At 46.3% G+C, this 24,002-nt stretch overlaps 1 protein-coding gene across 4 annotated transcripts in view; it reads right to left on the bottom strand.

Annotated features, from left to right (window-relative positions):
• Positions 1 to 10,038: 10,038 nt before the first annotated feature.
• The window catches only part of WDR49 (WD repeat domain 49), a 217,065-nt gene continuing 203,101 nt past the window's right edge, over positions 10,039 to 24,002 (bottom strand). For all 4 annotated transcript variants that reach the window (XM_077488031.1, XM_077488034.1, XM_077488033.1 and 1 more), the window contains one exon: positions 10,039 to 10,271. In XM_077488031.1, the coding sequence (XP_077344157.1) occupies positions 10,126 to 10,271 (146 nt within the window). In that variant the 3' untranslated portion in view covers positions 10,039 to 10,125. The remainder of the gene's footprint in view (positions 10,272 to 24,002) is intronic.

Genomic DNA, 24,002 nt, shown 5'->3' with positions numbered 1-24,002 from the left:
GTCCCTACTGCCAAGTATAGCCTCGTATTTCTGAGGGACTCCTGCCCTGCAGCACATCCTGCTCGTCTGGCAATCTTGCTCACCCGGCCATCATCCGGCGAACATTACCTCAGCACTTCAGCCCTATGCAGCTGGCAATCCATGAATCTTTGGGTGTAGCATCTTCTTTTATCACCTTCAAGGGTGCTCTGCGCTTAGCTGCAAGGGAAGTCTTTTCAGCACTCAGTACGTGACACCAGACGTTGCAGTCCTCATTGGACAGGGAGATCCCAAACACTGGACAACAAAAAGGAAGTAGTGTACACCAGCCTAGTGCATTATCAGTCAGTACCATTTATTAAAATGTAAAACACAGACAATTAGCACTCTGAATTTGGTGTAATTTTGCCTATTTTAAGCTACAACATGAGGCTACCACTGGAGTCGCCTTCTAGTTCATGTTATGTGCCTTACACTCAACTAGCTTTGTGAGTACAATTGTCTGTGTTTTCCCTTTTTTTAAATAATCCCCCTGGTAATGCACTAGGCTGGTGCACCCTTAGTCATGACCAACTAAAAACCATACCTTGTCCAAAAATGACACAGAGGCTGATTAGGTTGGAAAGAGGCAAGGCCACAGCTTTATTGAAATTTTCAAACATAAAAAAATGACCAGTGCTAGTCACAGTAATAGTGAGAGCAACAATAACCAATAACTAGACATAGTCTAATGCCGCGTACACACGATCGGACTATCCGGCGGACAAACTGCAGTACTTTGCAGCAGAGGTCCGCCGGACTTTCCGAATGAGTGGACCTGCCCACACACGACCAGACTTTTCCAGCAGACCAGGTACGGCGGACAAACCGCCGGACTATGGCGGGAGTCCGCCGGACTTTTGAAATGAACGGACTTGCCCACACGGAGAAAAGTCAGTTAATTTTGAACGCGGCTCCAGGTAAACGGGACTAGCAAAGGAGGTCAATGTCGCCACCTCCATCGGTGAGATTGACACCTCGCTGGCCCCGTCACCTGGTATGGACTTAAAGGGGAAGCCCTACACTGAAAAAACAGCTTGGGGGTCCCCCCAAAGTCCATATCAGACCCTTATCCGAGCACGCAGCCCAGCCGGTCAGGAAAGGGGGTGGGGACGAACGAGTGGCCCCCCCTGAGCCATACCAGGCTGCATGCCCTCAACATGGGGGGTGCTTTGGGGAAGGGGACCCTGCGGCCCCCCCACCCCAAAGCACCTTGTCCCCATGTTGATGAGGACAAGGGCCTCTTCCCGACAACCCTGGCCGTTGGCTGTCGGGGTCTGCGGGCAGGGGGCTTATCGGAATCCAGGAGCCCCCTTTAAAAAGGGGACCCCCAGATACCGGCCCCCACCCTATGTGAATGAGTATTGGGGTACCATGTACCCCTACCCATTCACCTGGTGAAAAAATGTAAAGAAAAAAACACAACACGTTTTTAAAATAATTTATTGGACAGCTCCGGTGGTCTTCCGTCTTGGGGGTCTTCTCACTGGATTCCTCCGCTATCTTCTGCTCTTTTGCTAGCTCTTTTACTAACGGAAGAGCTCGGCTTTCTTCTTCATCATCGCCGCCGCCGTCCAGGAGTCTTCTTCCGACTTTGGGGGTCTTGTGCCCCTCTTCTTCTGTCGCCGCCACCTCTTCTTCCGACTTCGGGGGTCTTGTGCCCCTCTTTGGTTCTTCTTGCCGGGCCTCCGCTTTCTTCTTCCAGCTCTCTTACTAGCGGTGGCCTGGTCCGTCGGATAGTTTGATCGTTTGTACATGGCATAAGAGACCGGTCCTTACCATCAGTGCCAGACAGACGTTAGACTGGCCCAAAATTCTAATTGAGGGCATGACCCATAAAAGCAATGTTAACCGCTGGCAAGGTCCGAACGCCAATAAAGCTGTGACAAATTATCACAGAGAGGGTGGACAAGTGGGTGGGCAACTGATCTGAAGGTTAAACTTTCTCAAGTCAAGCTGTGCCCCTTCACCTCACTTTCTTGTAGGCAATCCTGATGGAGACACCCATTAGGTCAACACCCATTGCATAGCCATGCTTCCAGCAGTCAAGGCTCATACTGCTAAAATGCGAAATCAGCACTTTAAGTGGGCCCTCCCATCTCCCTTGCACAAAGTAGCATACATTTTTTTTTCAAAATTAGGTGGAGAAATTTATGGAATATGCTTACCGAGACTATGCTAGCTGAGTCTAACTGAGACTCATGAAGCTTAGAAATATGTAGGATAATAGAACTGACAACTGATGATTGATGCTTCTAGGTTTGTGTACTCTCTGTCCAAGGACAACAGGTTGGGGGAAGTGTTGCAACATGATTAAACCAGTGCAATTTATTCATAATCAGCATGTTAAAACCGATAATTTTTTTATCATAAGTAAAATAATTATTCCATTTGGGAACTGAAGTACTTTATAATTTAGGAAAGTACACATTTTTCATTGATCTGTCCCTTTCAAAAAGGCATTAAATTAAATGTAGTGCTATAAACACAGACAAATGCAAATTGTAAACGTTTTCCCACAAAAGTAAAGAAAAGTAAAAAAACGAAAAAGAAAAATGAAATGTTAACAAAAAGCTAAAAAAAAAAACCTAAGAAAAAAAACATTTACAGCTCGAGGTACTGGGCTTTTCCTACAGCTTGGACAATTCAGGGCCGGCGCTCCCACTAGGCGAACTAGGCAGCTGCCTAGGGCGCACTGCCACCTAGGGGCGCAGCCACAGCCTTTGGATCCCCTCAAGAGGACTGGCGGGAGGTGGCTCCCGCGGCTCCATCTGGCTGGCTGCAGAGTCACTCGGCGGCAAGTAGGAGCAGGCAGTTCCTCCCTCCCCCAGAGCCGACCATACCAATGTCCAGCAGCCGTGGGTGTAAGCTCTCTGCCCGCCCCGCCCCGCCTCCCTCCCTGGGTGATGTGCAGCCACTGGAGGAGCAGGGCGAGTGGCATTGTGCACAGAGACAGCCGGATGGACTGCCCATAGGACACACGCTGGTCCTGCAGCCCACCCTGCTTACCCAACCTCTCCGCGGTCGTCAGCCGGAGCCCGGGGGTGGAACCAAACGATCAGCTGATCGGATGGGGGAACGAGTTAGAGGAGGTCTCCCGTGCATGAGCTATGACTCGCAGCCTGTAGGAAACCCCATCTCCTAATCCTGGGACTTGTGACAAATCGACTTCTGCCTGCTGCCATGGGGACAGAGCTGAAAAGAAGGCTACATCCCTTTGCCACATACATGGAAACACTCTGTGACTTGTCAATTAATCTATGGGCTGCATTGCCGAGCCCCTGGCTTCAGTCTCTCCTGCGGGCACATTCTCTTTTCAAATCTTGAGCCTATTGAGACTTTTTGCTTATTTTGAGTATAACCTTTTGTATATGAGAATTGAGGCACCTACAGTTTTGTGCAACCCTTTCTTTCTTTACACAGAAGATTGGGAAGGGTGGACCAAAAGGGAAGTAGTCATGGCCAAATACCAGTCTGGGACAAAGCCACACAAACCAATGACAGGCATTTCTATGTAATGGTCCCAATACATCTATCTTTGATTTAATATCTCAGAATTATCTTAACTTACCACCCAACTTTTTGCTCTTCACCCCTGAGGAAAGTTTTCAGCAACTAGAAACGCGTCGGGTGTGGGGTCATCAGCTTAGAGTATGATTAATATTTATTGCTTGTTTTTTTTATGTAATTATGTGTTTATAACATTTTGCTACACCATTGGGACACTGTTTGCTTAGTAGTCCCTCTGGTTTTAATGTATTTATGTGTATCTTTTGTTCTGTATTTGTTAATAAAATATTCATGTTTTTGATTTGTGTGTGGTGTTGGTGGTCACTTATAATCCCATTTATATAGGGGGATTTTTTCTTTAAAATGTATCAGGGATGAGACCACCACACTAGAATCTTTTGATCCACTGAGAACCTCCTTCCCTCTTTCGAACTGAAAAGAAGTGCCCCAAGGTAAGAACTTGTCAAGTGGTGGGGGAAGTGCTGCTGGGGATGAAGGCTTCCAGTCAGACATTTTTCACTGATGTGTGACTGCCTCCACCTGGCTCCACCCCCCTCTTATCCACCTGGCTCCATCCCTCCTCCTGCCTACACCCCCTCTCCTGTCCACCTGGCTCCATCCCTCTACTTGGCAACACCCTCCCTGTCAACCTGGCTCGATCCCTCCACCTGGCTACACCCCCTCCACCTGGCTACACCCCCCTCCTATCTACCTGGCTCATCCCTCCATCTGCCTACACCCCCCTCCTGTCTACCTGGCTCCAACCCTTCACCTGGCTCCATTCCTCCACCTGGCTACACCCGCCCTCCTGTCCACCTGGCTCCTGCCTACACCCCCTCCGTCAACCTGGCTCCATTCCTCCACCTGGCAACAACCCCCTCCTGTCAACCTGGCTCCATACCTCCACCTAGCTACACCCCCCCTCCTATCCACCTGGCTCCATCCCTCTACCTGGCTACACCCCCTTCACCTGGCTACACCCCCCTCCTCTCTACCTGGCTCCATCCCTCCACCTGCCTACACCCCCCTCCTGTCTACCTGGCTCCAACCCTTCACCTGGCTCCATTCCTATACCTGGCTACACACCCCCTCCTGTCAACCTGGCTCCATACCTCCACCTGGCTACACCCCCCCTCCTATCCACCTGGCTCCATCCCTCTACCTGGCTACACCCCCTCCACCTGGCTACACCCCTCCTCCTCTCTACCTGGCTCCATCCCTCCACCTGCCTACACCCCCCTCCTGTCCACCTGGCTCCAACCCTTCACCTGGCTCCATTCCTCCACCTGGCTACACCCCCCTCCCGTGCACCTGGCTCATCCCTCTACCTGCCTACACCCCCCTCCTGTCCACCTGGCTCCATCCCTTCACCTGGCTACACCCTCCCTCCTGTCCACCTGGCTCCATCCTCCCTCCACCTGGCTGTCTCCCACTCCTGTCCACCTGGCTATAGCCTCCCTCCACCTGGCTGCACCTCCTCTCCTGTCCAACTGGCTCCATTTCTCCACCTGTCTGCACTCCCCCCTCCTGTCCACCTGGCTCCATCCTCCCTCCACCTGGCTGCCCCCTCTCCTGTCCACCTGGCTATAGCCTCCCTCCACCTGGCTGCACCTCCTCTCCTGTCCAACTGGCTCCTTTCCGCCACATGTCGGCACCCCCCGTCTACCTGGCTGCACCCCCTCCTTTCCACCTGACTCCTCCCCCCTCTCCCATCCACCTAGCTCCATTTCCTTACCTGGCTGACCCCCACTTCTGTCCACCTAGCTCCATCCTCCCTTCACTTAGCTGCACCCCTCTCTCCTGTCCACTTTGCTCCATCCTTCCTCCACCTGGCTCCATCCCTCCACCAGGAGTTTTGGTGCTAAAATTATAGAATTTAGATTTATTTTTTGGGGGGGGGGGCAAGTAGTCGATCTCACCTAGGGTGCAAAATAGTCTTGCACCAGCCCTGGGACAATTTCAGCATTGCCAGGCGATTGGTGTATGATTGGCGGGAGTGACGTCATCGCTGCTCTGGCTCTGTGAGTGGCCGGAGCAGCGATACCCAGAAGAAGATGGTTGCTCCGGACTACAGGGGACAGCAGTGACATTGCTGGCTCCTGTGTCAGGTAAGTGACACATAATGGGCTACTATGCGATACATAGTAGCCCATTATGCTTTGCCTTTACAGGGAGACAAAGAGGAAGTAAACCCATCAGGGTTTACTTCCTCTTTAAAGACAAAGCCCTTTCTGACACTTTTTGTTTACATGAAAAATTTTATTTTTTTTTGCTATAAAAATACTCTGAACCCCCAAACATTATATAAATTTTAAAGCAAAGGCCCTACAGATTAAAATGGGGGTGTTGCAAAAAAATGTTTCACTCAGTATTTGCATGGCGATTTTTCAAACGCAATTTTTTGGGAAAAAAAAACACTTTTGTGAATTTTAATGCACTAAAACGCACTATATTACCCAAATGTTTGGTATAGTATAAAAGATGATCTTATGCCGAGTACACAGATACCAAAAATGACATGCTTTAAAATTGCGCACAACCGTGCAGTGGCGACAAACTACATACATTTTTAAAAGCATTTAAAATATTTTACAGGTTACCACTTTAGATTTACAGAAGAGGTCTACTGCTAAAATTACTGCCCTTGAGCCGACATTAACGGTGATACCTCATATGCATGGTGCAATTGCTGATACCTCACATTGATGGTGCAAGACTGACGTTTGCGTATGCCTTTGCCTGCAAGCACGGGGGACAGGGATGCTTTTTTTTTTCGTTATTTATTTTGCCTTTTTATTTTATTTAATTTTTTTTTATCATGTATATGGTTATCACAGAGAATGTAAATATCCCCTATGATAGCAATAGGTAGTGATAGGTACTGTTTTAAAAAAAATTGGGGTCTATTAGACTCTAGATGTCTCATCATCGGTGTTATAAGATGCCAATGGCGCTGTTTATATCCGGAGAAACCAAAGTCATGAAATGCTCATAGCTTTCGGTTTCTTAGAGAGATGATTGGAGCCATTCTGATCTTTGATCGGCTCTATGGTCAGCTGGTGGAACCACCAGCTGCATTATCAGGTTCCCTGGTGGGACAGGAGAGCCCAAGACAACCAAGGAAGACGATGGGAGGGGATGGGGGGTGTTCCCTCACACCGCTTGTAAAAGCAGTCTAGAGGCTAATTAGCCACTAGGATTGCTTTTACATGAAAGTCGACCATGGGCTGAAAAGAATGATACCAAGATGATACCTAAACCTACAGGCATCATTCTGGTATAACCACTCAAATTCCAGCAACATACAAGTACGTTTCTGGTCTTTGTTGGGCATATATTGTAATGTTCTTTTTTTTCAAGCAGCCTTTGGGCCGAAAGAAAAAAAGAAATTGATCGGTGGGTATGCCCACCATTAGAATACCGCCCTACATCCACTCACTTCTAATGATGGGCATACATGCACTGTTTTTTTTTTTAACTGTGGTGGTGAATTCACCTCCCACAGCGCTGGAGCCGCTGATTTATATATCATGTGAACAAATGCTGTTGCTGTAAAGATAAATAAATCAGTGCTGCAGCTGAATGGTGTACATGAAAAGAAAACAATGTTAACAATAAAACATTAACTCAATAAAACAACAATCTGTGCCAAAAAAAGAGTAAAAATTATATGTCGAAGCATGGGGGCAATCCGCCCCTAATGTTAGGGGCAAATCGGCTCTCCACCCCTGCCCCTATGCTTCGGCATATATGCTTTTTTTAACTGTAATGGTGAAATCACCTCCTACAGCGCTGGAGTGGAACAGCAAGAAACTAGGAATTATACTAATATTTCTTTACACAATGGAACTGAGAAGCACATGCAGCAGTGTTCTTTTAATCCTGTGGTCAATGATGCATGAATTATCTAATTGTTCCCAGTGCATTGTGAGACCCCCTTTCCTGAGATGGAGAGGTTCACAGTGTCTTCTGCACAAAGTGGGTGATTATAGGCCACTACAAACCCAAAACACAGTACAGTGAAAGCACACTTAACCTTTCTAAGTGTTTACCTTTTTGGACGATTACTAAATACAAGGGTTCACAAAAGTGTTCCATTAGGAATTTTGATTGCTTAAACAGTGTGCTCAGTAAAGAGTACAATTATTTGTGTGATATTATGTTCAGCAGATTGTTTTTGTCTGTCATTATATAATATACATTGTCTATCGATTCTTATTTAAATATACAGTGTATCAGACTATGTTTAAGCAGTCATCCATAGAGAAATCTGGGAAGTTTCAAAAGGATTCCAAACATTTTCTCACATTGTGTTTTAGGGTAAAGCTTAGTACACACGCACTGAATGTCGAACGGCATTAGCTGGTTAGATAGAAACCAGCCAACATTTGGCCTGTGTGTACTGGAGTCGGTCCAACAGAAGCCGGCCGTTTGAGCACTTGGACATGAACGAAAAAGGTCTGCCAATCAGCTTGTAATCAGCGCTCTCAGCCAATGGCTGAAAGTGCTGACCGGGTTGAAAAAAAAAATAATAATAATGACTAGTGTGTACAAGTGTAAGAGTGGCTATAGATGGTGAGATATTTTTGTGAGAATGATGAATGCCAAGATATCTTCCCCTCCTTAGGCCGCGTACACACGCGCGGACTGTTCGCCCAACTTTGTCCGCTGAACAGTGTTTGGGCGGACAGTCCGCTCGTGTGTGGGCTTTCAGCGGACAGTTTCAGCGGACAGTTTGACGAACAAGGTTTTTCGGAAATTCCGTAAAACTGTCCGCTGAAACCTTGTTTGAGCGAGCAGTCCGCCCGTGTGTAGGCTTGTTTGACAAACTAAGTTCCGCGCATGCTCAGAAAGGCTTAACACGCCGAAAGTTTAAATGCAGTGTATAGGACGTCGTATTTTTCGTCCCGTCGTACGTGTTGTTCACGTCATCGCGCACGGTTTCAGCAAACTGTTCGTTCGTCGTGTGTGGCCATGTCCGTCCATGCTAATTTTGAGCGGACTGTTTGCCGAAACTGTTTGACGGACAAAGTTGGGCGAACAGTCCCCGCGTGTGTACGCGGCCAAACACGAATTTCCTGAGTTTCAGAATTGCTGTGAAGGAGAACAGTGTCCATTGGCCCCTCAATGGGGCAAAGTCGGCCTGTACCTTTAGTAGAGAAATAGCCCCAAAGCATTATGTTTCCACCTCCATGCATGACTGTAGGGATGGTGTTCTTAGGGTCATAGTCAGCATTTTTTTCCCTCCAAACACGGTGAGTTGAGTTAATGCCAAAGAGCTAAATTTTGGTCTCATCTGGTCACAGCAATTTCTCCCAATCCTTCCCTGAATCATTTAGATATTCATTAGCATGACAGTACATGTACCTTTTTTGAGGAAGGGGACTCGACGAGTTTGAAGGAAGAAAAATGCTGACTATGACCTTAAGAACACAATCTCTACAGTTAAGCATGGAGGTGGAAACATTATACTTTGGGGCCGTTTCTCTGCTAAAGGTACAGACCAACTTTGCTGCATTGAGGGGCCAATTTATTGTACAATTTTGGATGAGGACCTTATTCCCTCCAGAACACTGAAGATGGGTCATGGATGGATCTTTCAGTATAACAATGACCCAAAACATACCACCAGGGCAACAAAGGAGTGGCGCAAAAAAATCACATTAAGATCATGGAGTAGCCTAGCCAGTCTCCAGACCTTAATCCTATAGAAAATGTATGGAGGGAGCTGAAACTTCAAGTTGCCAAGAGACAGCCAAGAAACCTTAAGGATTTAGAGAAGATCTGTTAAAAAAGAGTGGACCAAAATCCTTCCTGAGATGTGTGCAAACCTGGTAACCGGCTACAAGAAACATCTTACCTCTGTGCTTGCCAACAGGGGTCTCCACCAAGTAATAAGTCATGTTTTGCTTGGGGATCAAATACTTATTTTACTCACTGAACTGCAACTCAGTTTATAACATTTGTATTATGAGTTTTTTTTCTGGATTTTTGGTTGATATCCTGTCTCTATCATTTCAAATACACCTATGTTAAAAATTATATGCAAGGGATCAAATAATTATTTTCCCCACAGTACATTGTTCCAGCTTGGACCTGGCAAAATAATAATATATGCATTTGTTGATGGGCCAAAAATATATATTACAAACATATGCTTCTACCCTCCATTTTTGATATGACAACACAGCTCTGAATTTTCAAGCTTGTGTTGTCAACTTTTCAGCCCTACCTCTTTTATTTCTGATGGATTACAAAGAATACAGCCCACTCCTCATCTTCCTCCCCTTCATCATCTCCAGAACTCCTCCTTGTGCACAGACAGAGAGCACAGGATTTTTGGCAGGATCAGAAGGTATTTTTTGCACTTATCGAACACATATACTGTAGCAAAAACACTTTCAATGGTATATTTAGCAGACCAAGATGGAGCAAATAAGAGTACATCGTTAGGGTTTACATACCCTTTAAAACATATTTTTTTTAAATACTACAATTACACTTAGCTAATTGGTTTGATGGAAATATTTTATTTACAGTTTTTAGTAAATTGCCCAAAAATCAGTTTGTCCGTGGCTTTCAGCACCTGTCGGACTGTTATTTCTCTTTCTGTCTTGCTGGTTTCTTGTTTCTCTTTATCCTGGGCTCTGGAAACATTCTGTCACTTAGTTGTTTTGCTTTTAGTTCACGTTCCAAAATTTCTCTTGGGAAGAGGCTCCCCTCGTCAAACACAGCTTTCAGTGCTAGAATGGTGATAGAATCACATTTACATTATTCATGTGGCTGGCAAGTATCCAAAAAGTCTTTATTAACACTGACGATTGCTAAAGTGACCCAGTTTTACATTGTTTTCCCCTCTCGCTGTTATCTTAGGCAATGTGACATTCTTATAAGACCAAGGGCAGGAGCAATGCACAAATGAGAAAAGCCTTTCAGTGACTACCTACAGGTACTGTGTACTTTCAGCCAACTGATCCCGATACATATTTCAGAATGTATTGTAATATAAACACTTATATGCAGGATTATCCTTTTAGAAAGATGTGAATCCTCATTTACATGACTTTGACAAAAACATACAAGGTGGATTTTCCAATAATCCATCTACACAAAGGCTGATATTTTGTCAATTAGATCTAAAAATCAGAGAACACTTTGTTATTTTAATGATCACTGAGACTGCAAGTTTTACCACAATAATCCTTTCTTCTGTATCCTGTTCTGAATTGTGTATATATAGGCTGGGTTTGTTAAAAGTTTTATTGCAACATTAAAGAGGAACTGCAGTCTGCTCACATGATTTGTAATAAAAACCTCTTTGCCATTCTGAAGCTTCCCTCCGACCACTTTGCATATTCTTTTAATATATACTGTGATTATGTACTTGGCAAATATGCTTCAGAAATCTCTCTCCACGGAGTCTGGCTGCATCCATTTTAACTGTGGGTAGCTGAAGCTGCTGCCTGTTTGCTTCCTGGATTTACACAGACACACAGAAACACAACTCCAGCCCTGCAGCTCTCATTGGCCCTCTTATGACTCACCCACCCTCCCATCCTGGCAAACTCTCACGAGAATGAGAGAGAGCTGTGCATGATGTCATAAGCTTTTTACCAGACAAGAAACAGGAAGTGGGCTGTATAGGGTATTTACTGGCAGTTTTACTTCGCCAAGTTAAAACAACAAGGGCAGAAGATTTAATAGATGGAAAGTTAAAAAAAAATACTGAAGGTCTGCTTTAAGTATTTAAAAAAAGGTGGGATCGCTTGCGTTCGCTACATTTTTTATTTCCCTCGATTTGTTTAAATTGGAGTGAAACTAGGGCTAGCAGGTTACTAAACTCTTTTTGGTATGAAAAAGTTGTTCCGGTGCTGGCAGCTGTAAGCCCATGGTACAATGGGAATCTCAGAGTGATTCTGCAACCTAGAGCCTACCCCCCCCCCCCCAAAAAAAAATGACCTCTTTAATTTCATTTTTTTATTAATTGTTTTATATTTTAATTTTTTCACTCTTAACAGTTCATCCTCATTTTTCATCATTTTATATATATATATATATATATATATATATATATATTTCACATTCACTTTATTCACTCTTAGTCAAACATCAAGAACCAGTGTTTGCCCACACCTGCCAGCTCTTTACACAATTGAGTTATTGGCGATGATGTTTACATACTCCCCACACTCATGAGATTTCCATCCCCATGATTAAGCTCTGGGGGAGGAGCAAAATGCATTGGGGCAGGGCCTGGTTGGAGTCCAGGCTGAGGTTGTCACTCATCACCATCGTAGGACTACATGGATGTGCAGCATAAGAGATCCAGGGCCATCCTTAAGGAAGGGCAAAAGGGGCAGCTGGGCCTTGTCATTATTGTGGGGCCCAAAGCAACTGTCTCATATTTGCCAACTATCCCAGTTTAAATTCCCTTATCCCTTGAAGTTTTAGTCCCTTGCTCTGTCCTGATATCTTAGTGTGAAGTGCTGCTGCTGATGCTGCTACTGATGCTGCCCAGCTCAATATTAAAAGACAGCCCTGAAGGGATCACCTCTTCTCCCAAGAAAATAAATCATAGGCTACATTTGTTTGAGTTGAGCAAGACTGTGGATTAGTTGGACAATGTTCTTTGGGTTTTAATGGGTTGGAGTGAGGGAAATTTCTTATCAGGATAACATTTTCTTGTTCAAATTTATGAAGTTTACAAAAGACAGATGACAAGGCAATCCCTATAAAGAGGTATATTGCATTACAGTTCACCCTTATTGTGTCATAAAGATTAGTTGCAAGAAGAAAAAAATAAAAAAAACAACAATCACCGGAAACGGTTTACATATTAGGCAGCAGCGGGTTCTGGTAAAAAGGCGAACAAAACCTGCGGTATAAAAATTTGCAGATTAAACCCAGCTAAATTACAATTTTCTTACTGGTGTTATCACTGACAGTCTATTAGAACTAGATTCAGCCTCTGTTAAAGTGGTTGTATACAATTTTTTTTTAACTTTTACCTACAGGAAAGCCTATAATAAGGCTTACCTGTAGGTAAAAAAAAATATCTCCTAAACCTGTACGGTTTAGGAGATATTCCCCGTGGTATGCGCCGCTGACTGCAGCGGCGCATGCGCACAAGGGGAGTCTCGGCCTGAAAATCCGGCAGTGGCCGACCGGCCGGAATGAAATCTCCCTCGCGCATGCGCGGGAGTGACGATATCGCGGCTCCAGCCACTCACAGCGCCGGAGCCGTGATACCCGGAAGAAACGCAGAGGGAGCATGTCGGCTCCCTCGGTGTGGATCGGGCCAGATGTCAGGGCCTCGTTCTAAGGTAAGTATTTCATAATGAGCTAGTATGCAGTGCATACTAGCTCATTATGCCTTTTGCTTTGCAGGTTTAAAAAAAAAAAAAAAAAAGTTTGCGGGTTTACTACCACTTTAAGAAGGCTAGTGTTTTACCAAAATCCAGAACTAGGCTATTATCAGGCGCTAAGAGTTATAGAAGTGTATTATAGAGAAGAAAAAAAGAAAAGAAAGAAAAGAGGTTCCCACAATAAGCAGGGAAAGACCAGAATAAATTTCCCAAGGAAAGTGTGAACACCAGCAGCCAGGAACCAACAACTAATGGATAAATATAAGTCACCATGGGTAACATTTTCAATTGAATTTCACTTTAAATGTATTTTTGTTAGAACATTTTTCATGTGTACTATACCTTTAGAGAAACCTCAGACAATGTTAGAACATGGTGAATTAATAGACAACCACAGAATCACACTATACAAAAGCTAAAGAGTCTAACCACAAACAATGCTGGGGGTAGTAGAGAGTAGGTAGGTAGTAGAGAGCAGGGGCGGACTGACAACTCATGGGGCCCCCGGGCAATAGGGGATCATGGGGCCCCCCCTGTGTCCCAGCCACACTGCCCACATTACATACATTGATCTCTACCCCCTTTAGCTGCAGAGGCAGCAGATGAGGATGTACACATGATGTGGCAGGAATTATACCCCCTGTTGCTTTTGGTGGATGATCATGACCCAATCAAGTGAATAGGTCCACTCTGCAAACACCCAGCAACAATGTGTAATGCATGCAGTAGCATCATGCTAGTGTGAGATCCAAGGGGTTAAAGCAGGTTAACCCCTCCTTATAGCCTGCTTTAGCCACTTGGTCGCTGTACTGGATAAGGTTGCACAACCTTTGCAGAGCAAGCCCCATGCCAAGCGTGACAGGGTGTATAATTTCTGCTGAGGCTGCAACATGTGTAAACCCCTGGACCCCTAGGATGGAGGCAGAGAGGGATCCCTGGGATGGGGACCAGAGGGGGATTCCTGGGATGGGGACAGAGGGGGATCCCTGGGATGGGGACAGAGGGGGATCCCTGGGATGGGGGCAGAGGGGGATCCCTGGGATGGGGGCAGAGGGGGATTCCTGGGATGGGGGCAGAGAGCTGCAGACATGATTAAAGACAAGAGATGGTCAGATGCTGCGGACATGATACAGGAGGTGGACAAAGGCTTCAGACATGATACAGGAGGTGGACAGAGGTTGCGGACATACTGCAGGAGGTGGACAGAGGCTGCTGAAATACTGCAGGAGGTGGACAGAGGCTACCAGCATACTGCAGGAGGTGGACAGAGGCTGCGGACATACTGCATGGGGTGGACAGAGACTGCGGACATACTGCAGGAGGTGGACAGAGGCTACGGACATACTGCAGGAGGGGGACAGAGGTTGCGGACATACTGCAGGAGGTGGACAGAGATTGCGGACATACTGCAGGAGGTGGACAGAGGCTGCGGACATACTGCAGGAGGTGGACAGAGGTTGCGGACATACTGCAGGAGGTGGACAGAGGTTGCGGACATACTGCAGCAGGTGGACAGAGGCTGCGGACATACTGCAGGAGGTGGACAGAGGCTGTGGACATACTGCAGGAGGTGGACAGAGGTTGCGGACATACTGCAGGAGGTGGACAGAGGTTGCGGACATAGTGCAGGAGGTGGACAGAGGTTGCGGACATACTGCAGGAGGTGGACAGAGGTTGCGGACATACTGCAGGAGGTGGACAGGGGCTGCGGACATACTGCAGGAGGTGGACAGAGGCTGCGGACATACTGCAGGAGGTGGACAGAGGCTGCTGAAATACTGCAGGAGGTGGACAGAGGCTGCTGAAATACTGCAGGAGGTGGACAGAGGCTGCTGAAATACTGCAGGAGGTGGACAGAGGCTGCTGAAATACTGCAGGAGGTGGACAGAGGCTGCGGACATACTGCAGGAGGTGGACAGAGGTTGCGGACATACTGCAGGAGGCGGACAGAGGTTGCGGACATACTGCAGGAGGTGGACAGAGGCTGCGGACATACTGCAGGAGGTGGACAGAGGTTGCGGACATACTGCAGGAGGTGGACAGAGGTTGCGGACACACTGCAGGAGGTGGACAGAGGCTGCGGACATACTGCAGGAGGTGGACAGAGGCTGCGGACATACTGCAGAAGGTGGACAGAGGTTGCGGACATACTGCAGGAGGTGGACAGAGGTTGCGGACATACTGCAGGAGGTGGACAGAGGTTGCGGACATACTGCAGGAGGTGGACAGAGGCTGCGGACATACTGCAGGAGGTGGACAGAGGCTGCGGACATACTGCAGGAGGTGGGCAGAGGCTGCTGAAATACTGCAGGAGGTGGACAGAGGCTGCTGAAATACTGCAGGAGGTGGACAGAGGCTGCTGAAATACTGCAGGAGGTGGACAGAGGCTGCTGAAATACTGCAGGAGGTGGACAGAGGCTGCGGACATACTGCAGGAGGTGGACAGAGGCTGCGGACATACTGCAGGAGGTGGACAGAGGTTGCGGACATACTGCAGGAGGTGGACAGAGGTTGCGGACATACTGCAGGAGGTGGACAGAGGTTGCGGACATACTGCAGGAGGTGGACAGAGACTACGGACATACTGCAGGAGGTGGACAGAGGTTGTGGACATACTGCAGGAGGGGGACAGAGGTTGCGGACATACTGCAGGAGGGGGACAGAGGTTGCGGACATACTGCAGGAGGGGGACAGAGGTTGAAGACATGATAGTGTCCTCCTCACAGTAGCCTCCTCCTCTGTCCACCATCACTACTTCTCCACATGATCAGTGTGCTGTGTCCTCCTCCTGTGCCCTTTTCACCTCTCCACTGGTCAGGGCAGCACAGTGCTTCTCTGACCTGTGGAGAGGTGAAATGGGCAAAGGAGGAAGACACAGCACTGATGATGTGGAGAAGTAATATGATAGTTGACAGAACATATTAGTCTCTGTCCCTCCCCTGCATGCCACAGCTTCACCCTCTGCCACCTCCGGGCTCCCAGCGATGTCCTCCGCTCTCACTCACAGAGTTTACCCTCTTCCCTCCTCAGTACTCACCCCTGCTCGGCTCCTCTGCCAGTGTCCCGATCGTCTATTCGAAAATGGCACCATTCCATGGTCGGCTCGCGGCCATCTTTTTTGCGGGCACCGATGCCCATAATAGATTTTAATGGCCAGCTCCAAAAAGGGGTTAACTCTACGGGCGGTTGCAAACACCGTGGGGCCCCCTGCTGGACACCGGGCCCTCGGTCCGCGCCCGACTGCCCTAATGGTCAGTCCGCCCCTGGTAGAGAGTTGCTGATGCATATAACAATGGTCAATGTAGATTTTGACATCTAATGTTGCGTATACAAGACCGAATTTTCTAAAACTTGGATGGTTTTTCCGATTGAATTGCGCTCAAACTTGGCTTGCATACACTCGGTCACTCAAAAGTTCTCTGAATTTTCGACCATCAAGAACGCGTTGACGCACAACACTACGACGAGCCGAAAAAATGAAGTTCAATGCTTCCGAGCATGTGTAGGAATTTTGCACGTCGGAATTGGTGCAGACGATCGGAGTTTCCGATCGGAACTTTTTCCGACCGAAAAATTGAGAACCTGCTCTCAATCTTTTGCTGGCTGGAATTCGGCCAGCAAAACTCTGATGGAGCATACACACAATCACATTTTCCGACCAAAAGCTCTCATCAGTCTTTTGCTGGCCGAATTTCTGATCGTGTGTACGGGGCATAAGATATAGTTATGACTATCAATAATTTGAATTCTAAAAGTTTTGTAAACTATACTGTTCACAATTGAATGGAACTTGGGCAATGTTTCTAGCCCAATTGAGTTCACAAAAATATACTGTATATGCAATACGAAAGAAAAATGACTAAAAACCTCCAATGTGATAGTATTACCTCCATATTCTTGCTACAACAGTCTTGCAGTGTCTAAAATTAACTGGTTCTCTAACAGGCATCTACAGTAGGTTTTATCAGCGAGAGTGACACCCTGCGAGCCCCGTCGCGGGAGCCAGCGTTGAGCCGCATCGGGAAAGGAAAACTGTGTTTTTTCCTTTCCCAATGAGCGACAAGCATCGCTGACATTGAGGCCTGGTTCACACTGGAGCGGGGATCCGACTTGGATCGCCAATGCCAGGCACTGTGTATGGTATGAATCTTGAGGGGGAACTCCACGCCAAATTTTAAATAAAAAACCGTCATAGGTTCCCCCTCCAAGAGCATACCAGGCCCTTAGGTCTGGTAGGGATTTTAAGGGGAACCCCCTACGCTGAAAAAACGACGCGGGGGTCCCCTCAAAATCCAAACCAGACCCTTATCTAGCACGCAGCCCGGCTGGACAGGAAATGGGGTGGGGACGAACGAGCGCCCTCCCCCCCCCCCGAGCCATACCAGGCCGCATGCCCTCAACATGGGGGGTGGGTGCTTTGGGGAAGAGGGCGCCTTGTGGCTCTCCCACCCCAAAGCACCTTGTCCCCATGTTGATGAGGACAAGGGCCTTTTCCCGACAACCCTGGCTGTTGGTTGTCGGGGTCTGCAGGCGAGGGGCTGATCGGAATCCGGGAGCCCCCTTTAGTAAGGGGGCCCCCAGATCCGGGCCCCTCACCCTATGTGAATGAGTATGGGGTACATCGTACCCCTATCCATCCACCTGGGGAAAAGAGTCAATAAATAAAAAACACACTACACAGGTTTTTCAAGTCATTTATTAGACAGCTCCAGTGGTCTTCTTCCGACTTTGGAGGTCTCTTCCGACTCCTTTGTGCTCTCTGGTTCTTCTCCCGCTCTCTCCGGCGTGTTCTCCATGTGACATCATCCGGTGATCCCGCCTCATGCCCATATAAGTCGCCGGGCACCTCACCCATGGCATTTCAGCGGGAGAGAGTGTCGTGCCAACATCGGAAGAAGAAAGAAGAGAGAAGAAGGAAGAAGGACGGAGGATGGAGAAGAATGGATAGGGGTACGATGTACCCCATATTCCTTCACATAGGGTGGGGGCTGGGATCTGGGGGCCCCCTTACTGATAAGCCCCCCACCCACAGGCCCTTGTCCTCATCAACATGGGGACAAGGTGCTTTGGGGTGGGGGGCCGCAGGGCCAGGCTGCGTGCTCGGATAAGGGTCAGGTATAGATTTCGGGGGGACCCCCACACCGTTTTTTGGTGTAGGGGGGTCCCCCTTAAAACCCCTACCAGACCTAAGGGCCTGGTATGCCCCTGAAGGAATGTGAGTCTTATTAGAGAGGCGACATTGTCGCTTATTTCTTGCGCTCGCTGCTATAGGAAAATATTTTCCTATTGCAGCCAGTGCGAGAACCAGCACGACAGGATGACGCTGGTTCGAGAAACCTGTCGCCGAGAAACCAGCGCAACGGGATCCCGCTGGAAACACAATATCGGCGGCACCTACTGTAGTAGGAACCAGAACTCTCAGTAATTCATACAGACCTAGTCAGACACACGTCCTCTTCCTCTCTGTAATACTGTATGAGGACACAGATGCTAATGGGTTAGGTTGTTACTCAGCTCTGCCAGCACAGACCACTGGAGAAGGGGGTAGGAAGCAATCTTGTCCCTTAGAGAAAGGTATTTTAAACTACTTCCAAACAAAAATCAGCTACACAGGAAGTCTAGCACTAGAATTATTGTTGCTCTCACTCTGACATATGCGACTAAACCTCCCGTGTTGTGCGATCACGTGTACATACAGTATGTGTGCAAGACCTACATGTTTGCATTAGTGTGTGAACACGGGGGGAGGGGGCACTTTAAAATTTGTCTGAAATGTATTTATTTATATTAGGGCTATGGAAATTAAAGATTAATTCCTCGATTAATCGATTCATTTTTTGATCGATCAAAATTCTTTTGATCGGTACAAACCTCTCCGCCGGCTTCTGGGACTTCAGGGAGTTCCGTTGGAGATCTGGTGATGTCACGGACATCGACGTCACTGGACTCCTCCCCCCTTCCCTAAGTGCCTCTGTCTGCTAACAAAGGGAAGGGTGTCCGGTGAAATCAAAGTTTTGATTGAACGTAAGGCGTATGGGGAAGGAGCTATGCATGACGTCACCCGCTGCTGCCCTACGGAACTAACACGATTGTCAGCCTTACATGCTGTGTTTTTATCATCTTTATGTGAGTAGTTTGTGTTTGAACACAAAAATTAAATCTTATACTTAAGCGGTGAGCACTTAGATCTTTTCTTTCTACCCATGACCTGGCGTCCTTGCTAAGATCTAAGGAGACGTGAAAGAAGTTTATGGTTCGTGTTAACCCATTTGATACCCGCTTGCATGACCACCTGTTTGCACAGGGGTCCATGCCATAAGGTGAGAGTGATTAGTTAGACCGGAGGTGGAGGGATTGTCACGCTACTGTGGGGAAAAAAATTACTTACGTCAGTACTACAGTTTGAATTTAAAACGTAGTTGTGTGAACTGTGAAGATAAGTCATGGATTGTGGAAACTAGCTAGTGTCGGGTGATTGTATATAGTGTATACCACATTTACCACTGACTAATGCAGAGTTGCAATGCTCGGAGATCAGCTAAAAGTAGTTGGATCTGTATGTGCATTATAATTAATAGAAATTAGTAGATTAATCAATTTAAAAAACAAAAACGATTAATCGGACACAAATTTTAATCAGTAACAGCCCTAATTTATATTACTTAAAACATTTTCACTGTCCCTTCACATTTTTTTTAGGTTCAAATTTTTTTCTATCAAAAGGAATGGACAACATCCCTTGTGATTGCATGGGCAGTGACAGATACTCTTTACAGAGAGATATGGGTTCTATTAGACCTCAGATCTCTCCTCTGCTCTCAAAAGCACCTGATCAAACTGCGATAGTTTTGATCAGTTGCTTTCCAAGCCGGTAACTGCCAGTAAACAGCAAACCGAAAGTGGCGAAATCCTTGACGCTCCTGGTTTTATTTGTCACAAAGGAGAACAAAGAACAAAAAAAATGGAATGGGCTTCCTGATTACACTTGAGTTCTGGGGAATAGCGGCAGGTGGACGTGGGGGCCCCCTGCTACACCCTGTAGAAATTAAATGAAATGCTCAGATCACTTCTACAAGAAAGCCCATCTCCAGCTCTAAAAAATGATACCTGGATCATGGCTGCAGCTGCATCCATGATACTGGTATTACTACTTCCCAACAAAGACGTATATATACATATGGCAGCCAGGAAGCAGTTACTGTAAGTAAAGAAACCACCAGATATTGATGTCTGTGGTACTTCAGAGGAAAATTTAGAGCAGTGATGGCAAACCTTGGCACCCCAGATGTTTTGGAACTACATTTCCCCATGATGCTCATGCACTCTGCAGTGTAGTTGAGCATCATGGGAAATGTAGTTCCAAAACATCTGGGGTGCCAAGGCTTGCCTTCACAGTTTTAGAGAGTTCACTGAGAGGTATTACTTTTATTGCACGGTGCCTTAGGAGTTAGCACTTTTCCTCAGTTTAAGGCAACTTTAAAACTTTGTTTAAAAAAAAAAAAATAGCAAACATGTAATGCTGCATACACACGACCTTTTTTCCGACAGAATAAACTCTGACGGTCTTTCCAAAAGGAGTTCCGCCAAAACGATCACACCAAAGTCTGTTCGTTTAGAAAGCAGTGACGTACAACACGTACGACAGGACTAGAAAAAGGAAGTTCAATAGCCAGTAGCTAATAGCTGCCCTTGCATCGTTTTTGGTCCGTCAGAATAGCATACAGACGAATGGTTTTCGCGATAGGAATTGATTCCGTCGGAAAGATTTAAAACATGTTCTATTTCTAGGTCCGTCAGAATTTTTGTAAAAAAAAAGTCAGATGAAGCATACACAAGATTGGAATATACAATGAAATGATTCCGTCTGACCTTTTCTGCCGGAAAGTCCGGTTGTGTGTACGTGGCATTATACTGTGTAATTGTTTTGCACAGAGCAGCCCAGATCCTCCACTGCTTAGGTCCCATGCTGGCGCTCCTGGCTCTTCTCTCCTGCCGGGTGCCCCCAGAGCTAGCAACTTGCTCTGAGGACACCCAAGCAGGCATGCTCCTGAGCCAGGACTCTGTGTGTCCATTCATTCATATACAGTGCCATGACTCGGCCCCACCCCCTCTGTCATTGGTTGTGATTGACAGCAATGGCTCCCGTTGCTGCCAAAAGCCAATCAGGAGTGCACGTTCCTGGAGAGGCAAGACTCTCGTGGACATCGCTGGATCGAGATAGGGCTCAGGTAAGTATTATGGGGGCTCAGGGGGTCTGTTGCACACAGAATGTTTTTTACCTTCATGCATAGAATGCATGAAGGTAAAAAAACTTGTGCCATTACAACCACTTTAAGTCCTGGTCAGGACTCCATCTGCATGGAGTTTGCATGTTCTCCATAAGGTTGCAGGGTTTTCCTCCCACACTCCAAAGACATGCTGGTAGGTTAATTGGCTCCTGTGTATAATTTCCCTCTAGAAGGATAGTCTACAGAGTGTGCCCAAGGTGGCTGCCTCACCATCTGCCCTAACAGCAGGTAAAATGCTTTGATCCTACAGGGAGAAAAGTACTATATTAATTAATCTACTTCTGCAACCAGTTACCAGTGTAGAAATATACAAAATTGAATTCAATAACAAGCTTGCACCTTGTGTTCGGGAAAGAGGGGAGGGAAACAGGCTTCATTATCATGTGCTGTTCAATAGACTAAGCTGTTAGAGCCGGTGCGCTGTCATTAACTTTTAAAAGCAATCTGTCACTTAGTTTTTGCTGTCTTGTAGTGTCTGCATTAAAAATGACTTGACCAATTTTTCAACAGACTGGAAGTTTTCTGTGGCTGACACTACCAATCTTTATCACTTTGTTGCACTTGTTGTTGTTCGATCACTAAGTTCTCAGCTCAGCTGTCACAGTTAGGACTTGACTGTGTCACATTGCCGCATTGTGCATGGGCAGCATAGGTTGTGCAGTTAAGAATAATAGGCACTGCAGCCTTTTCATCATTGCCTTATAAACCATACAAAATATTTGTGTACATGTCACCTTTTTATCAATGCCGTATACAACCACAGTCCTTCATTTAAATCCTTTGGTGAGTGATGTGAGCGTTACAACTAGTTTTGAATTGGTAAATCATTTCTGTCTGCTTCTCCTAATTATAACAGCACTAACCATCTTTCTTCCACAGAGGCAGGAGGAGGCTGATGGCAGACAATGTCAATCGCAGCTGAAAAGAAAATTGTAGATCTAGAACATATATAAAAGTATTAAAGCTGAACTCTAAGCAAGCAGCTAAATTACACTTATGCCGTGTACACACGATCGGATTCATGTTGGATGTGAGCTTGTTGGCTGAAAGTCCGATTGTGTGTATGCTCCATCGGCAGGGCCGGACTTACCATTGGGCTTGACTGGGCCCAATAGGGGACCCCGCGGGCCCCGTCCTTTTACGTTTTAAATATCTTCATATTCGTTGCAATTTAATTATCATTTTATTGCTTTTATTAATCTCCTGGTTCGTTTTTAATTATTACATTGTTTACTGTGCATATGGTTGTTTCCACACATTCGGCCACTTCCCTTGTGTGTGTATATATATCTGACCTTGTGAATGGTCAGCTAGATCGGATGAAAAACAGCGGATGCTGTGAAACGTGTCATCTCATTGGCCACGACGTCACTTCTGGTCCACGGTGTTTGCATTCCACCTTGGAACGCACTTCTGGCCTCTGTCTTCCAGTTCATGGACGCCATCGATACTGCACGGCATGCAGAGCTTACACTGCCCTGGAGACACACAGAGCTCAGAGAAGAGTTACCACCACCACCGCTTCTCATCATCCTCCTGTGGTGCCTCGGAGAATGATCGCTTACATCGTGGACCCAGGACGAATATCAGTACAGTATCCCCCACTTATACGCATATATATTATCTACTTTTGTGAGTAGCCATTTGGCTGTTGAATCGTTCATTCAGGAGATTCATTCAAAAATGCTGATTCATCTATGAAACAAGTGTATTTGATTGAGGAATTGAATCACTCATTCAAACCCTGTTTTTGTTTTTTTTAATAATTCAGATTAATTAACATTTTTTAATAGACTTCAGCAATTAACATAAATTATGTAATTTTGTTTAGTTGTTTGTTCAGAATCGTGATCTCTATTTTTATTCTCCGTTTATCCAGAATTGTGTAGCTCTAATACATAGGTTGTGTATGTATCATTTTGTTTTATTTAAAGTAATGTATAGAAGGTAGTGCCCGAAAGTGACTCAAGCCCAGGGGCCCCCACCACCCTAAGTCCTGCCCTGTCCATCGGACACTTGTTGTTGGACTTTCTGCCAACAAATGTTGTCTAGCAGGTTCTCAAATTTTTGCCAACAAATGTTTGTTGTCGGACTTCCCGATCGTGTGTACCCAAGTCTGTTGGACAAAAGTGCACGCATGCTCAGAATCAAGTACGAGCCGGAGACATAACTAGCGTTTGTAATGGAGATATCACGTACGTCTTGTACGTCACTACATGCGTAATTGTTGGCCAACATTTGTGTGACTGTGTGTATGCATGACAAGCTGGAGCCAACATCCTTCAAACAAAATCCATGGTTTTGTTGTCAGAAGTCTGATCGTGTGTACGGGGCATTAAATTGAAACATTAGTCAGAATATTAAATCCCCCTTTGGCAGAAATAATGTAAGACATTAACCCCTGCTCGCTGTCCGGCCCATTAGGAGGTTCTAAATGCCAGGAAGCGGAGGTGGGCATTCTGATAATGTGACCAATGTGATTGGCTTCCAGCCTTGCTCCCATGATGGCAGCTTTTAGGATCCCTCCTCCCCTATCTCATCCATCCATTTAAGGGACCATGGCTCCTCTGTATATGCACTTATAGACCATCACTTTCTATAAGAACAGCTTGGACTTTCCAAGACCCACGTAGATGTCTAAGTACTACTCTATCTATCTATGTGTTATGTGGCTTGGAAACTTTTTCCTGATCAAAACTGATGGCTCCCACACTGGACAATTATGAGTTACACTTTCCTATGTGGATCTAGTTGTTAACAAAGAAGATATAGGGTGCCATGCCACAAGTTATATGAAGGCTATATCGCAGGGCAGCCATCA

The sequence above is a fragment of the Lithobates pipiens genome, unplaced genomic scaffold (assembly GCF_037356315.1).
Source record: "Lithobates pipiens isolate NorthernLeopardFrog02 unplaced genomic scaffold, aLitPip1_a1.2 Scaffold_18, whole genome shotgun sequence".
Classification (NCBI taxonomy): domain Eukaryota; kingdom Metazoa; phylum Chordata; class Amphibia; order Anura; family Ranidae; genus Lithobates; species Lithobates pipiens.
This window is presented reverse-complemented; position numbering and strand designations above follow the sequence as displayed.